This window comes from Hemiscyllium ocellatum, chromosome 10 (assembly GCF_020745735.1).
Source record: "Hemiscyllium ocellatum isolate sHemOce1 chromosome 10, sHemOce1.pat.X.cur, whole genome shotgun sequence".
Taxonomy (NCBI): Eukaryota; Metazoa; Chordata; class Chondrichthyes; order Orectolobiformes; family Hemiscylliidae; genus Hemiscyllium; species Hemiscyllium ocellatum.
Genome location: NC_083410.1, coordinates 86,774,372 through 86,790,741, shown reverse-complemented (window position 1 = coordinate 86,790,741; position 16,370 = coordinate 86,774,372). Strand labels below are relative to the sequence as shown.

Genomic DNA, 16,370 nt, shown 5'->3' with positions numbered 1-16,370 from the left:
ACTCCTCAAAACATTTTGAACAGTGAGTCCATATTGTGAGATTTTGTTTCAAAAGCATTCTCTTGGTACAAGTTGATAAGGCAAGTGACTACCCCCTGCCCTGCATACAGCCTCAAGCTATTCATGGTTATGACCTTCCTGATAACAAGGTACACGTTTGACCAGGGTAGATCACCAACTCCAGAGGAGACTTGGCAATAGCACCAAATAAGATCCTAAAAGGGAACTCGTGTTTAACTAATTTGGTAGAGTTTTTGGATCAGGCAACACAAAAGGCTTGATTAGGGTAAAGTTTATATGTGATGTACATGGGACTTTCAGAACGCATTTGATACAGTACTGCACAAAAAAACTTGAGAAATGTTACTGGTTATGGAATAAAATGGTTAGCAGCAATATGGATACAAAATTGGCCGAGTGATAAGAAATACAGAAGGAATGGTCAATCAGGGTTTTTCAGGCCGGAGAAAGGTTTGTAATGGAGCTCCCCAGGGACTGATCTTAAGACTCTTGTTTTTCCTCATATATATTAATAATGTAGGTCATCAGTGTGCAAAAGGCAATTCCAAAGTTTGCAGACAACACAAAACTCAGGAATTATAAGTTGTGAGGAAGATGATGTAGACCTCCAGAAGGACAAACCCAAGTAGGTGGATTGGGCAGATGTGTTTCAAGGCAGAGAGGTGATTCGTTTTGGTAAGAACATTAAAAGATAATTTTTTAAAAAAGGGTACAAATCTAGAGGTGCAGATCAGAAGCAGAGAGACCCGGATGCATATATGCACAGATCATTGAAAAGTGGCAGGACAGGAGGGAGAGTACAAAATAAAGCATATAGTGTCCTCTAAGTTATTTGCGCATGCAGTTGCTCTATGGTTATGCACAGTGATCTGTGTCGGTACACTGATTGCAGCTTTGACTTCCAGTTCTAGAAATCACTACAGTGCATGGACCTCATAGGCCTGTACAGTCAGAAAGAAAATTAGAGGGCAAGCGGTTATCAGCATGCACGCATGGAATTCAATACTGTCAGCATCCACAAAAATCATAAGATAATAACTGCACATTGAATTGATTCTGGACTTGCAGCAATTGTACCTAGACAAATTCAACACTATAGAAACTTCAAATGTGAACTTGTCTTACAGCTCAGGGAAAACAATTTTGTCAATCATTCTACGAAGTTAACAAGTGCCCTTGCAAGTCACTCATCATCCTCTCGTGGAAATTTATCACTGTTCTTTAAAGAGCTGCTGGGTCAAAACTCTTGAATTACCTCTCTAACAGCACTGTGGTCCACCAAAAATGCATGAACTGCAGTGGTTGAAGATGGCAGCTCACCACCTTCTTAAGGGCAACTCCGAACACGCAATAAATGCTGGCCAGCCAACAATGCCCACATCTTATGAGTGAATAAAAAAAAGTGCAGTGTTCACCTACAGGAGAAGCTTACCAGCAAGCGAGATGACTGAAACCTAATGATTTAATCTGTTGATTACATCATAGCAGCACCGGTTTGTGTGCTTTTACAATCATTCCTCTAAGCTCGAGGGTTCCATGCCGGAGAACCACAGTGAATGATGGAATTCAAAAGTGTGGAGTTGGTTAAAAAATTGTTTTAAAATCGCTGATACACGACTTTAGCCAGTGGATGATGAATTTTGTTGTTGCTTTTTTTTAAGCTCAGGTAGGAGAAATTGCAAGCCGTGAGCTCATGGAATCAACGGATTTACTCTCTGTGCTATCTTTCTTTAGCACAATCAGGGTATGTTTTGACTCAAGACATCCAAACCTTTCTCTAAAGAAATCCCTCAAGGTGGTAAATTCTTTCCTCAACTGGATGCCAAACATACATATTAGACAGTTCATTCAACTAAGTCATCTCTAGAAATCACTACTGCCAGAACACCATTTCGAAGCTATCACTTCCAGACACCACTTTTTGGTCTGTTGTCCAGCAGCTTAATATTATGCAAAGTATTCCTGGATGTGTATGCATTTCTGATGATACTGCAGTGATAGGCAAAACCAAAAGGAGAGTATAACCAAAATCTACACTCTTTGATGGCGCCAGCTCATCAAGGAGAACTCAACCAGAAGTAGTGCTAGATGAATGCAAGTCAGATCAATTTTTCTGGCTCTATTTATATAGATTATGGGATCTGTCTCAACCCAGACAAAGTTAGAAATGACCTGCAAAGAATTCTCAAATTTTTAAATTCCTAGCACCATACAAAGGAAACATGGAAAGCACCATCATTAAGAGCTCCTCAACAAAAACATCCATATGTATGACAGGGAGAGCATCAACACCTGTTCAAATCACTCAAATGAACACTGGTAGCAATATTATGTGTTCCACAGGGCTACAACCCAAAGAAAAAAAGTCAATCCTGGAAACCAATGCATCTCAAAGGTCAAGGACCATGCACCGTAGAAAATGGAAAACCAATCCAAATCTAAAAGGCAAGTACAGGTGAATGGCTCATGCTCAAAACGCCGATTCTCCTTCTCCTCGTACGATGCCTGACTGTTGTGCTTTTCCAGCACCACACTCTCAACTGTGATCTTCAGCATCACCGCTTTCTCACAATCCAATTAGATCAGATTAGATTCCCTACAGACTGGAAACAGGCCCTTCGGCCAACTAGTCCACACCGACCCTCCGAAAAGTAACCCACCCAGACCCATTTCCCTCTGACTAATGCACCTAACACTATGGGCAATGTAGAATGGCCAATTAACCTGACATGCACATTTTTGGACTGTGGGACAAAACCAGAGAAAACCCACGCAGACACGGGGAGAATGTGCAAACTCCACACAGACAGTTGCCCAAGGCTGGAATTGAACCTGGGTCCCTGGTGTTGTGAGGCAGCAGTGCTAACCACTGAGCAACCATGCCACCCCGATGGGGCATGAAAATGAAGCATGAAACAGTTGTTCTAGCATAACAAACTTCCATATATTATACCTGGTTTGTAATAGTTCTCTGCAGAAACTTACCACAAACTAATGAAAATGATTTAGCACAAACCTGTAACAATTGCATTACCCAGAATGTGACCACTTCGAGTAAAAGCAAAAAGGAGTGACTTACAATGTACTCCTACAAACTTGATACTGGAATACTTCCCTCTGACACTGATCACATTACCAAATCTGAAGAAGAATGTGGAAATTTGTCTAGATTTACAAGTAAAGAGAATGGACCTCAAAGTGGTAGATGCACCTAAAGTTGGTCTGATTAATTTTGGTCAGCACAAATGCAATTAACTTCAGTAGGAAGTAACGACCCACAAGTGAAGGCACTATGGAAAGTTATCTCAGAAGGATGGCCTGACACAACTAAAGAGATAACAGACACTTTCAGGTGACTTTTGAACACAGATGAACTAGATATCTCAAAAGGCATAACTTTTATAGGCAAACAAGTGCTTGTACTTAAAGCTCTTCCCCAAGAAATAATGTCACAGCCACATTAATGACAATGGGCACAGACACTCTGTTTTCTCTGCATAGATACCACCTGACCTGCTAAGTTTTTCCACCAATCCCTGCTTTTTTTAAAACAAAGAACTCTACATCCTTATGCAATTATGTCAGTTTAGTAGTACAAAATCTCAGATTTATGCAGCATACACACATCAATCTTCTGTTCATCACGAACTACTTTTCCAAATTTCCAGCTGTCAGACATTTGAAAGACATCTGAAGTACTTCTATGGCAGACACAATGAATGCAACATCCAGTCACTTCAGTATAACTAAAATGAGCATATCTAACAATAAGCCACAATGCAAATGCAGACCAGACGTTTTAGCGACATATATTCTAAATGGAACATAAGCCATGCATCAGCCACACCACATTATCCCAGATAAAACAGTCTCAGCAAACTAACAGTTCATTATTAAAGTACTTATTGTTGTGTGAAACCTAAGAGCTACACCTCTGGCTTATTGTGGTCAGGAGAGGTCAGGCACAGAAGGCAGTGTGGGACAGCACTGCCAAGCTATCAGCTGTCCAAATTCTCAGCAATATAGGACTTCTCCCCAAAATAGGATAGAATGATCATGGTGCTTGACTAGCATGCAGATGCTGAATGACCTAATTTATATGTATCTTTTACAGGTCATATGGTTACTCGCAAAGGTTTCCAAGCTGGGTTATGAACCTACATTCTCTGAAGGCACAACACTGGAAAGTGCAACAGAGGGACAGAAGCCAGCTCAGGGAACAGGACAGTACTACTACTATTTAGAACACAAAGGTACACTCAGGTAATGAAGACTTGGAAGACCACAATGATATCAAATCACAAATCAACATCAGCTGACCAACAGATAAGTCGAGAATACCCAAATGTCAAGTCCAGATCACCAGAAGCTTATACCATGAGGAGATCTGGAATAACTGGAAAACAATCTATACATTATTGAGAGTATTAAAGTAATAAATTTTACAATCCTTTTTGTATGTTAGTAGTTTTGCTACTAAATAATGATTACATTATTATATGCACAAAGAATAAAAATCTATGTAGGAGAATGGGATGTTGTGTTACTGCTTTAAGAGTTAGCATGCTAACAAGCCAAGGTCCCGTGTTATGATCCAAGCTGATGTTACTACTGGACAAATCAGATCCCAGAGTGAAATCAGAGAATCTCTCCAGTGTGGAAGCAGGCCAGTTGCCCCAAAGGTCCACACCAACCCTCCGAAAAGCATCCCACCCAGGCTGACTGCCCTCCCCTATCACCGTAACCTTGATTTCCCATGGCTAACTCAACTAACCCACACACCCTGGGACACTAAGGACAATTTAGCATAGCCAATCCACGAACCTAGACATCTTTAGTCTGTGGGAGAAAACTGGACCACCCAGAGGAAAGCCACACAGACAAGGAGAGAATGTGCAAAATCCATACAGTGGAATCGAACTAAGGTCCTTGGCACTGAGGCAGTAATACTAACCACTGAGCCACCGTGCCGCCTGACAAATCTGACTTGATAGAGCATATTTTTAACTTTTAAAAAAAAATGTGGTGCTCTTTCATGAAATAGAGACAAAAAAGGTTACAGATTTGGGTTCAACAGTAATTGAAGTTTATTACACAAAAGAAATAAAAATTAAAATAAAACAAGTTATTGACAGAACAGTTTGAAATATTTCAAAACATACAAATCAAAATCCCATATACTTCACCATCACTTCACAGCTGCCTAGAATCCAAAAAAACAGTTTCCTTCTCTATCCAATCTGCAAGTTTGGCTTAATTGATATTTTTCCAGTTCTGGTCTAGTGAGCTGGGAAGACTTATAACTTTAATCCTCATAGAAATGAGGGTTTATACTTCCTTGATTTTTTTTAATAACCTGCAGAGTTCTAAGAAACACTTTTGGTCAGACAGTTTCACAAAGTAAACTCATTCACTGACAGTTAACTTATTCCCTTAACTTTTCTAAACAATATCCCTCGCTAAGAGAGGGAGGGCAATACTTGCATCTGACTTCAGTCACATCTCCTTGAAACTGAAACCAAAAATTTCTCAACTAATTTTTTTTAAAAAAACTTGCTTTTCCTCCATACACACGCGCACACATCAGACTCTCTCTCATACCCTCACACATAGACTTAAACCCCTTTAGAATTGCACTCTCACAAAAAAACACACCCTCTCACATACACTCATAACACCACCTCCGACACACACACACACACACACACAAATCCACATGCACACATACACATATAAGTTTGTCGGTGAATTTATAATTGCAGAATTACATTTTGCTTTGATCAAAAATTGCATGTATCCATGTAAGATTCTGTAAATCAGTTTTTTAGATTAGAATCAGTCTGACCATTGTGGCACAGACAGCCTCACAGGGAGTTAAACCTTCAATACCTGATCTGGGCTGACATGACACCAATTGTTAAAGTGCACTTGAGAATGTAACTTTTCAAAAAGGTTTAGCGATTTACATATGATAGAACTGAAACCAACATGGTCATTCTAAAAGATGAGAGACTTAACAAACACTCTGGGTCTTTTTCAATATATAATTTCAGTTACAATACACTGTAAACTTTTGCTATAACTTCTATGCCGTACAATCTTATTCTCCATAATCATCTGATGAAGGAGCAGCGCTCCGAAAGCTAGTGCTTCCAAGTAAATCTGTTGGACTATAACTTGGTGTTGTGTGATTTTTTAACTTTATAACTCCATAAGATCCAGCCATTATGTCAGGCTGTCAATAACAAGCTCAATCCACCTACAGCCTTCAACCTGCTGATCAGACAGATGTATATCTTTTGGAAGAGGAGATTCAAGCACTTATCTGGTTCAATAAAGTCATCTCACAACCTCGAGGTGAATGGGGAGGTTTCAAAGTCAAAAAGCAAGACTTGTTGTCTTATCCCCTATTGGTGGTCATTTTCAACTTAGACCAATAGCCACTACAAAAGCAAATTTTGATTCAGTTTCCGGAGTTGAGACATTTCCTTTGGTGTGGTGTCTCTCTCTCTTGCCTTTAGAACACCTTTGAGGGTTATCTTCTGGTATTCACCTTCATCTGTTTGTTGCACAGTTCTCCACCATTTGCATTCAAGTTTCAGTTCCCCAATATTTTCTGACATCAACACTTGCACATTCAACTTCCATGTTCTTCTGCCAATTTTCTGGTCTTCCTGACAGTCAAGGTAAGACAGTTTATTTAAAATTACTTACTGGTACCGGGCAGCGGTGTTTTTTTTCTCTCTCTTCACAGAAAGAGCGGGAGAAGTAGGGGGAAGTGACAATGACCAGAGGGGCAGCCGGGAAGGAAAGCAGTGAGTATATAAATCAGGAAGGCGGCTAAACCCGAGACTCTACAATTGTAGTATCTCCCACCCACCCTCCTCCTCTAACCTCCTTAAGTACTCTGGTTATTTTAAGGTAAAGATTTTCTATTTCTTTACCAGTGACTGTTTAAAAATTTACTTTTTTTGTATATCTATTAATTCTTTTTTTAGGAAAAGACTATAGCAGAGAGGTATCAGAAAGTATTTTAACTCAAACCTGTACAAAGTAACAAAGTAATTAACTAAGCAGAGATGGCTGGGCAGATGATGTGCTGTAATTGTATGATGTGGGAGCTGGCTGATCCCATTGTGAATGGCAGTGACCACATCTGCAGCAAGTGTTGGTTGCTGGAAGAACTCTGGATCAGAGTTGATGAACTGAAATCCGAGCTTCAAACACTGCGGCACATCCGGGAGGGGGAGAGTTACCTGGACGCTTTGTTTCAGGAGGCAGTCACACCTGGGAGATTAAGTAATTCACATTCAACTAGTGATCAGGGACATCACAATGTAACTGTAAGTGAGGCAGGGAGGGAGAACCTGAGTTCAGGAGTGCAGGAGCCTCAGCCCTTGACCTTGTCCAACAGGTATGAGATTCTTGCTCCCTGTACGGATGAGGAAAAGGGCTCTGGACAGGATGAGCGAGCTGACCACGGCACCATGGTGCAGAAGGCCATTCAAGAGGGGGGAGCAAATAGACAAGTAGTGGTTATAGGGGATTCTATAATTAGGGGGACAGATGGTATCTTTTGCAAGCCAGATCGGGAGTCTCGCATGGTGTGTTGCCTGCCCGGTGCCAGGGTGTGGGACATCTTCGACCAGCTTGAAAGGATATTGGAGCGGGAGGGGGAGGATCCAGTTATTGTGGTCCACGTTGGTACTAACAACATAGGCAAATCTAGGGTGGAGGACCTGTTTGGGGATTATGAAGCACTAGGAAGGAAATTGAAGTACAGGTCCTCAAGGGTCATAATCTCCGGATTACGAGCCATGTGCCAATTGGCATAGGGATAAGAAAATTAGGGAAGTAAACATGTGGCTAAGGGATTGGTGTGGGAAAGAGGGATTTCACTTCATGGGGCATTGGCATCAGTTTTGGAACAGGATGGATCCGTACCGTTGGGACGGTCTCCACCTGAACCGATCAGGTACCAATGTTTGAGTGAAGAGGACAAATAGGGTGGTCAGTAGGATTTTAAACTTCTGAGTTGGGGGGGGGAAGGAAAAGTTAAAGCGACAGGGAGTATGGAGTTAAATGGAAAAATAAGCAACAGGATAGCATATGTGCAAACGGATTTAAACTCGAGGCAGACTGGGAATGCAGCAAAAAGGAAGGATAACCTAGGACATCTTATGACTTCCAATATCTCTAATGCTAAAGTTAGCACTAAGGCACTTTACCTGAATGCTCGTAGCATTCATAACAAAGCAGATGAACTAATGGCACAGATCATAGTGAATAATTATGGTGTGGTAGGCATCACAGAGACGTGGTTACAGGGGGGTCAGGACTGGCAGTTAAACCTCCAAGGATTTTCAACTTATCGAAAAGACAGGGAGGTGGGCAGAAGGGGTGGGGTTGCCTTGTTAGTTAAGAACAAAATTAAATCTATGGCACTGAATGACATAGCATCGGATGATGTGGAGTCTGTGTGGGTGGAATTGAGGAACCACAAAGGCAAAAAAACCATAATGGGAGATATGTACAGACCTAACAGTGGTCAGGACCAGGGGCGCAGCATATACCGGGAAATAGAGAAGGCATGTCAGAAAGGCAAGGTCAGGGTGATCATGGGAGACTTCAATGTGCAGGTGGATTGGGTAAATAATGTTGCCAGTGGATCCAAAGAAGGGGAATTCATGGAATACTTACAGGATGGCTTTTTGGAACAGCTTGTCATGGAGCCCACAAGGGAGCAGGCTATTCTAGACCTATTGCTATGTAATGAACCAGACTTAATAAAAGATCTTAAAGTAAGGGAACCCTTAGGAAGCAGCGATCATAATATGGTAGAGTTCAGTCTGCAGTTTGAAAGAGAGAAGGCAAAATCGGATGTAATGGTGTTACAGTTAATTAATTATGAGGGCATGAGAGAGGAACTGACAAAAATAGATTGGAAGCAGAGCCTAGCAGGGAAGACAGTAGAGCAAAAATGGCAGGAGTTTGTGGGTATAATTGAGGACACTGTACAGAGGTTCATCCCCAAGAAAAGAAAGATTATCCGGCAAGGGATTAGACAGCCATGGCTGACAAAGGAAGTCAGGAAATGTATTCAAGAGAAAGAGAGATCCTATAAAGTGGCCAAGAGCAGTGGGAAATCAGAAGATTGGGAAGGCTACAAAAACAAACAGGATAACAAAGAGAGAAATAAGGAAGGAGAGGATCAAATATGAAGGTAGGCTAGCCAGTAATATTAGAAATGATAGTAAAAGTTTCTGTCGATACATAAGAAACAAACGACAGGCAAAAGTAGACATTGGGCCACTTCAAACTGATGCTGGAAGCCTAGTGGTGGGAGATAAGGAAATAGCAGGAGAACTTAACAAGTACTTTGCGTCAGTCTTCACAGTGGAAGACATGACTAATATCCCAACAATTAAAGGGAGTCAGGGGGCTGATTTGAGTATGGTTGCCATTACAAAAGAGAAAATGCTAGAAAAGATAAAAGGTTTTAAAATTGATAAATCTCCTGGCCCCGATGGGATACATCCTAGAGTCCTGAGAGAGGTGGCTGAGGAAATAGTGGAGGTATTGGTTCAGATCTTTCAAAAGTCACTGGAGTCAGGGAAAGTCCCGGATGATTGGAAGATCGCTGTTGTAACCCCCTTGTTCAAGAAAGGATCAAGACAAAAGATGGAAAATTATAGGCCAATTAGCCTAACCTCGGGTGTTGGTAAAATTCTAGAATCCATCATTAAGGATGAGGTTTCTAAATTCTTGGAAGAGCAGAGGCTGATTAGGACAAGTCAACATGGATTTAGTAAGGGGAGATCGTGTCTGACAAACCTGTTGGAATTCTTTGAAGAGGTGACAAGTAGGTTAGACCAGGGAAACCCAGTGGATGTGGTCTATCTAGACTTCCAAAAGGCCTTTGATAAGGTGCCACACGGGAGGCTGCTGAGCAAGGTAAGGGCCCATGGTGTTCAAGGTGAGCTACTGGTATGGATTGAGGATTGGCTGTCTGACAGAAGGCAGAGTGTTGGGATAAAAGGTTCTTTTTCGGAATGGCAGCCAGTGACAAGCGGTGTCCCGCAGGGTTCAGCGTTGGGGCAGCAGCTGTTCACATTATATATTAATGATTCTGGATGAAGGGACTGGGGGCATTCTAGCGAAGTTTGCCGATGATATGAAGTTAGGTGGACAGGCAGGTAGTACTGAGGAAGTGGGGAGGCTGCAGTAGGATCTAGACAGTTTGGGAGAGTGGTCCAGGAAATGGCTGATGGAATTCAATGTGAGCAAATGCGAGGTTTTGCACTTTGGAAAAAAGAATACAAGCATGGACTACTTTCTAAACGGTGAGAAAATTCGTAAAGCCAAGGTACAAAGGGATCTGGGAGTGCTAGCCGAGGATTCTCTAAAGGTAAACATGCAGGTTGAGTCCATGATTAAGAAGGTGAATGCAATGTTGTCATTTATCTCAAGAGGGTTGGAATATAAAAGTACCGTTGTGCTACTGAGATTGTATAAAGCTCTGGTTAGGCCCCATTTGGAGTACTGTGTCCAGTTTTGGTCCCCACACCTCAGGAAGGACATATTGGCACTGGAACGTCTCCAGCGGTGATTCACATGGATAATCCCTGGAATGGTTGGTCTAACATACGAGGAACGGCTGAGGATACTGGGATTGTATTCATTGGAGTTTAGAAGATTAAGGAGAGATTTAATAGACACTTACAAAATAATACATGGCTTGGAAAGGGTGGACGCTAGGAAATTGTTTCCGTTAGGCGAGGAGACTAGGACCCGTGGACGCAGCCTTAGAATTAGAGGGGGTCAATTCAGAACAGAAATGTGGAGACATTTTTTCAGCCAGAGAATGGTGGGCCTGTGGAATTCATTGCCGCAGAGTGCAATGGAGGCCGGGACACTGAATGTCTTCAAAAGGCAGAGATTGATAGATTCTTGATGTCACAAGGAATTAAGGGCTACGGGGAGAATGCTGTTAAGTGGAATTGAAATGCCCATCAGCCATGATTGAATGGCGGAGTGGACTCGATGGGCCGAATGGCCTTACTTCCACTCCTATGTCTTATGGTCTCAAACAGTAGGACAGAGTGGCCAGAGATAAATACTAGCTTGATGTTGAATCTGACTGATTGCTCTGGACATAAACAAAATGCCTATCCTGAAACAGATGGGCTCATATGGTCTTGTCTACATATATTTTTGTAGCCATCTGTCTGTACGGTTGTTGAATATATCACATTTATTTATTAGAATCAAATCAAAATAGCTTTGGTTTTGCTGTGGACATTGCCAGATTGATGCCATAGTTGAGTTCCCAACCTAAACTGACAAGCTTGGGCGCCAGCTGTAGCAGAGAGCTGGTATAAGACAGTCAATTGTTGCTTAGAATGAGGACAGACATGGTGATCAACCTTGTAGTAGTTGACCCCATTAAAGATGATCTCTGAGGGAGGAGTCATGTGACCCATTAATTCAATCAGGGACTGAATGGGGAATTTGGATGAGCATGAAACTTGCCCAGCAGTTGAATTGGAGAGTTAAGCATCCAAGGATGTATAATGTACTCTGTAAATAGGTACTTTTAGTTGTATTAAACTATTACGTTTTATAAGTTAGCCAATAAAGCTAAAAAGAGCCAATAAACCTGAAAAGCAGGCAGCCATTCCACTACCACTACCAACTCTGATGGCAGTAAAATTGCCTCCTTACAGCGGGATACCTGGGTCAGAACAACAGCAATCATTTCGTCCCCACCACATTGGTGGACCAAAGGGCTACCATCACCATTGTCCCTAAGTACTGAAGTGTGATAGTCCACATTCCTGGAGAAACAGTAAGCTTATTTTGACTTAGGTGGAGTAGCCGAAGAAGGAAACACATCATTTTGTGACCCTAACACCATTCATGCTTATAGAGAGAAGACTAATTTAAACTGACAATGGGCAAAGATACTCTGCTTTCTCTCCATAGATGCCACCAGGCCTGTTAAGTTTTTCCACCAATTTCTGTTTTTTTTCCTAAAAGAACTCTACACTTTCATATGATCATGTCAATCTCATGATGCAAAATCTCTCAGATTTATGCACCAATTTTCTGATGGTCACTAACTACTTTTCCAAATTTCCAGCTGTCAGGCAGTTAAAAGACATTGCAAGTATTTTCATGGCAGTAGCAATGAATGCAATATCCATTCACTTCAGGCAACTGTGTAGAGTTTACCAGTCCAATTCTCAATACTAACCCCAGCCCTTGAGTTTATTCTTGAATACCCACAGCATTCACAAATTGATACGTGACTGCGGGCTGAGATAGTAAACCTGGTCACTAATGAAAGGGCTGTCCCATCAAAGTGGCAGTGGAACAGTCATGTAAGCAGGATGTTTAGGTTGTCCTCTGTTGTTGCTGCCCTTTCTTCTTGTTCCTCAGTGGGAATGTTGCTTCCCTTGGTTTCCTCCCAACTGGCATGGACTAGATGCTTCAGAGTCCTCAGTTTTCTCAAACTGGAGTTTCCATTCAAGACTGAAAAGAAGAATTTTTTTTCTCTCTGGGTTTGTTAAACTTTTCTATCCTAAAGCAGTGGAGATTAGACTATTGAATAAATTCACAAGTTGAGTTCAACTTGATTTTTGAACTGCAAGGGGGTTGAAGGTTTGGGAGATCTGCAGGAAAGTGAAATTAAGGCCATACTTTAGACAGTTGTGATCTTCCTGAATAGCCGACCAGGCCTTCTATGCTGTTACTTCTTACTATTCTACATGCTACTGGTCACATAATACTCTGTATACTGCACACAGTATGCTCCCAATTTTTATTTGACAGCCAATGTTTGAACAAAAAACAAAAACAAATAAATTCAAGGAAATATTAAACCTACAAATTAATAATCCTTTTGAAATAAAAACATGTTCCTCATCATTTCTGGATCCATCCATTTCTGAGGGCAAACTAAGAACATCAGAAATGCTTATGTAACTATGAAATCGACCTTCCTTCAGAGAAGATTTTAAGATTGAACCATTAAATTCTGACATATATCTGCTTCAACTGTGGCTGATTTGCAATTTATGAGCATTTCGTGGCTTAATAAAATGGTGCATACAGCTTTCATCTCCTTACTTGAGGAAGGATATACTGGCACTGCAGGTAGTACAGAGAAGGTTCACTCGGATGATTCCAGAATTGAGGGATGTGGCTTCTGAGGTCAGATTGTGTAGGTCTGTGAATCTGTGGAATTCCCTGTCCAGTGAAGCAGTTGAGACCATTTCATAAGATTTTTTTAAGGCAAAGATAGATTATTCAAAAGTCAAGGAATTAAGGATGATGATGAGTGGACTCATAAGTGGAGCTGAATCCATGAAAAAGATCAACCATGATCTTACTGAATGGTGGAGCAGGCTTGAGGGGCCAGGTGGCTTATTCCTGCTCCTTTTGCTTCTGTTCTTATGTCATCTGGAAGCAAGCATTCCTGGTTAGTCAGGGGTCTGAGGCAAAGGTACCTTTAATTTCTATTTATGGTGCATGTCCTGCTTGTTGCATTACTCAGTCTCTTTAAAGAATGATGTGTTGTGCACATCATTTTAAAAGAACTACTCTATTAGATGGCATATTTGTTTCTTGCCCAGCAGTTGCCTGTTTGTCACACCTGACTGCACACCTGCGGAGCTTAGTAGTAACATTGATCTGAATTTCCAAAGTGAACGGAAAACTCTTAAAAACTTCACAACCACTGAAGACTGGAAGCACAGATATTTCCTTGTCCAAAGTGTCATAATCTATTTAATTATTGAAGATGAGAGACTGTTATCCTTTAATACTAGTGTTGCCACCGGTATTTATAGCTGATGAATCTGCATTAAAACAAAAATAACTTATACTGATACACACCCTTAAAATAATGATGTTCCAAAGGATTTTACAAGAGTGATAGGAAGCATAATTTGACACCAAACCATTTAATGTCATATTAGGGTAGGTGGCTGAACATTTTGTCAAAGTGGGTGGCTTTACTAAATGACTTTGAGGACAGAAGCAATTGTTGAAAGCTAGTACGGTTTAGAGAGCAAATTCCATAGTTTAAGGACAAGATAGCTTCCAGCATAGCCCCCATGGAGCTACTTACTCAAGGCACCTAAATTAGAAGGAGTAAGGATGTGGTGCAACGGGACGACAAATGCTACATTCCTGTTCAAAAAGTGAAGAGCAATAAGCCCAGTAACTCTAAGTCAGTAGGCAACGGCTGCATGATACAAAAGTGACTATGGGATAGAAAATAAAGTAATGATGAAAAATGTTTTGCAAATGTAAAGGGAAGAGACACTGGCTGTTGGTATTTGGACATTGGAAACATTTATTTACATCCTCGACCTAGGTACAGTTTCAAAGATGGCAGACAACACAAAATTTCAAAATATGATAGGCTGAGACAGAGTCGGAGATAAGTGATGCTTCAGCGGTGAAAACTGGCAGTCATGACAATAGAGAACCTTGCCAGAAGCCTATCTCAGGATCAAAGGGATGGCAAGAGAGCAAATTGTCTGGATCAGTCTCAGACAGGAATCAGAGTAGGGAAAGGATCAGTAGTCATGATAGACTTTGTAAATATTTTCAGAGGTGCTGTGAAAGACCAGCTGAATTAAAATAATTAACTAATTCTATTCAATTGGCTATCACAAGCATGATGGACCAAACAACCTTGTCCTGTGCTGTATGACTATATACACCGGGAAATTAATCATTTTGAAATTCACTTGTGCTCAATCCACCTTCCAATGGACTGAAGAATGCAAAATATATATTTCCAGGTCTGATCTAGAGGCAACACTTCACAAAACCTATCTTAAGTAAGTGTAATGCTGTAATCAGAAAAACCCCAATACAAGTGGTTTGCCATTTTAGGAGTTAAAAGTATCCTTGTATCACAGAATATAAAGGAACAGGACAAGGCCATTTGATGAGAATTTCTAAGCCAACTCCAAATTGATACAACACAACCACAGTCCAATTAAGACTTCCATTCTTCCAATTTTGATATGAAGTTAAAAATCAAATTTTTAACTTATAAACTGCACTTTTCAGTAAATGTGATTTTATGATAAAATGGGAAAATCAAACAATTATTAATAAAAAAATGCATTAAAAAATTCAGATAAGTACTTTTTTGTGGTGTTACAACTCACTTCAGCTAAGTCTTCAAAACAGCTTCCCACTAGTGGATGAGGGCTACCTTCATCTGTCATTTCCACAGTGTCTTCAATTAGGCCCAATAACTTCACAGTCAACTCGTGGATATCCACAATACGACTAAATATGGTTTCTACATCCTGTGAGAAGACAACAATCAAATCTTGAAACTAAAGTTTCTCAAGATCACCAAAAAAATGCAAACCAGAAGTACAAGCAATGGCTATGTTTATTATCAAAGGATTTAAGCACCAAAGAGCAACAGCATCTGACCAAAGGCGATGAACAACTTGCATGTTGACAAGGTTTATCATTATTAAGAACAATTTTTCCAGTGGAAATAACTCACTATTTCACAGAATCAACCTACTTCTAAATAGTGAAAAATTCAGTAATGCCATCCTACGAGAGACACTTCTGTAAGCAAAGATCTTGTGGACAACTTATAACGCTAAAGGTATAATCTTAGATCAGCAGAATGTATTTAACCTGTTCTATGTTGAAATATTTGTATTACAACTCAATGAAATAGATTTTTAGATGCTCTGCTATAGCATCCCAATAAAATGGAAATCAACTTAATATTTTCAGGATTAAAAATCACATTTGGAAACATGTTGCCATCTAGTGCTAAATACTGCAAATGCAGCTTTTCACATTCCAAAATACAAATATAATATTACTGATTAAAAAAGCATATTTTCTCTACATTAATAGAGAAGATTTAAAACATATAAAATTAAGACTATAACCCTACTTCTTAAGGTGAGATGCTTGGGAAAATAGAACATTAAAAAATAAACAGGCTTTTTTCTTGCCAGTTATCAAACAACAACAACATACTTCACACAGGCAATTTTTAAAAAAGCCATACCATGGCGAACTATTCTCTTACTTGGAGAACTGAGTGAAATTTCTAGTTTGCCAAAATTAAATATCTCTACATCATGTAAGAAAATCTATCTAGGATGCGCGAAATTGAAAATGGACAGATCCAGTAGCAAAATTAGTTCCAGATCTAACTCTCACAATTATAAGGGTACACAAAGGAGAGGAACAGAGCATGTACATTTCAGCATGTGGCTATGATAAGGCATAAACAAAAAACTTTGAAACAGATTGCACAACAGAGTGCAAGGGTACGTGATGTCGCT

The 16,370-nt window shown here is 40.4% G+C and overlaps 1 protein-coding gene across 4 annotated transcripts in view; it reads right to left on the bottom strand.

Moving 5' to 3' along the window:
* LOC132819837 (son of sevenless homolog 1) overlaps positions 1-16,370 on the bottom strand; it is a 299,748-nt gene that overhangs the window by 97,171 nt on the left and 186,207 nt on the right. For all 4 annotated transcript variants that reach the window (XM_060831696.1, XM_060831698.1, XM_060831699.1 and 1 more), the window contains exon 6: positions 15,213-15,356. In XM_060831696.1, the coding sequence (XP_060687679.1) occupies positions 15,213-15,356 (144 nt within the window). The remainder of the gene's footprint in view (positions 1-15,212; positions 15,357-16,370) is intronic.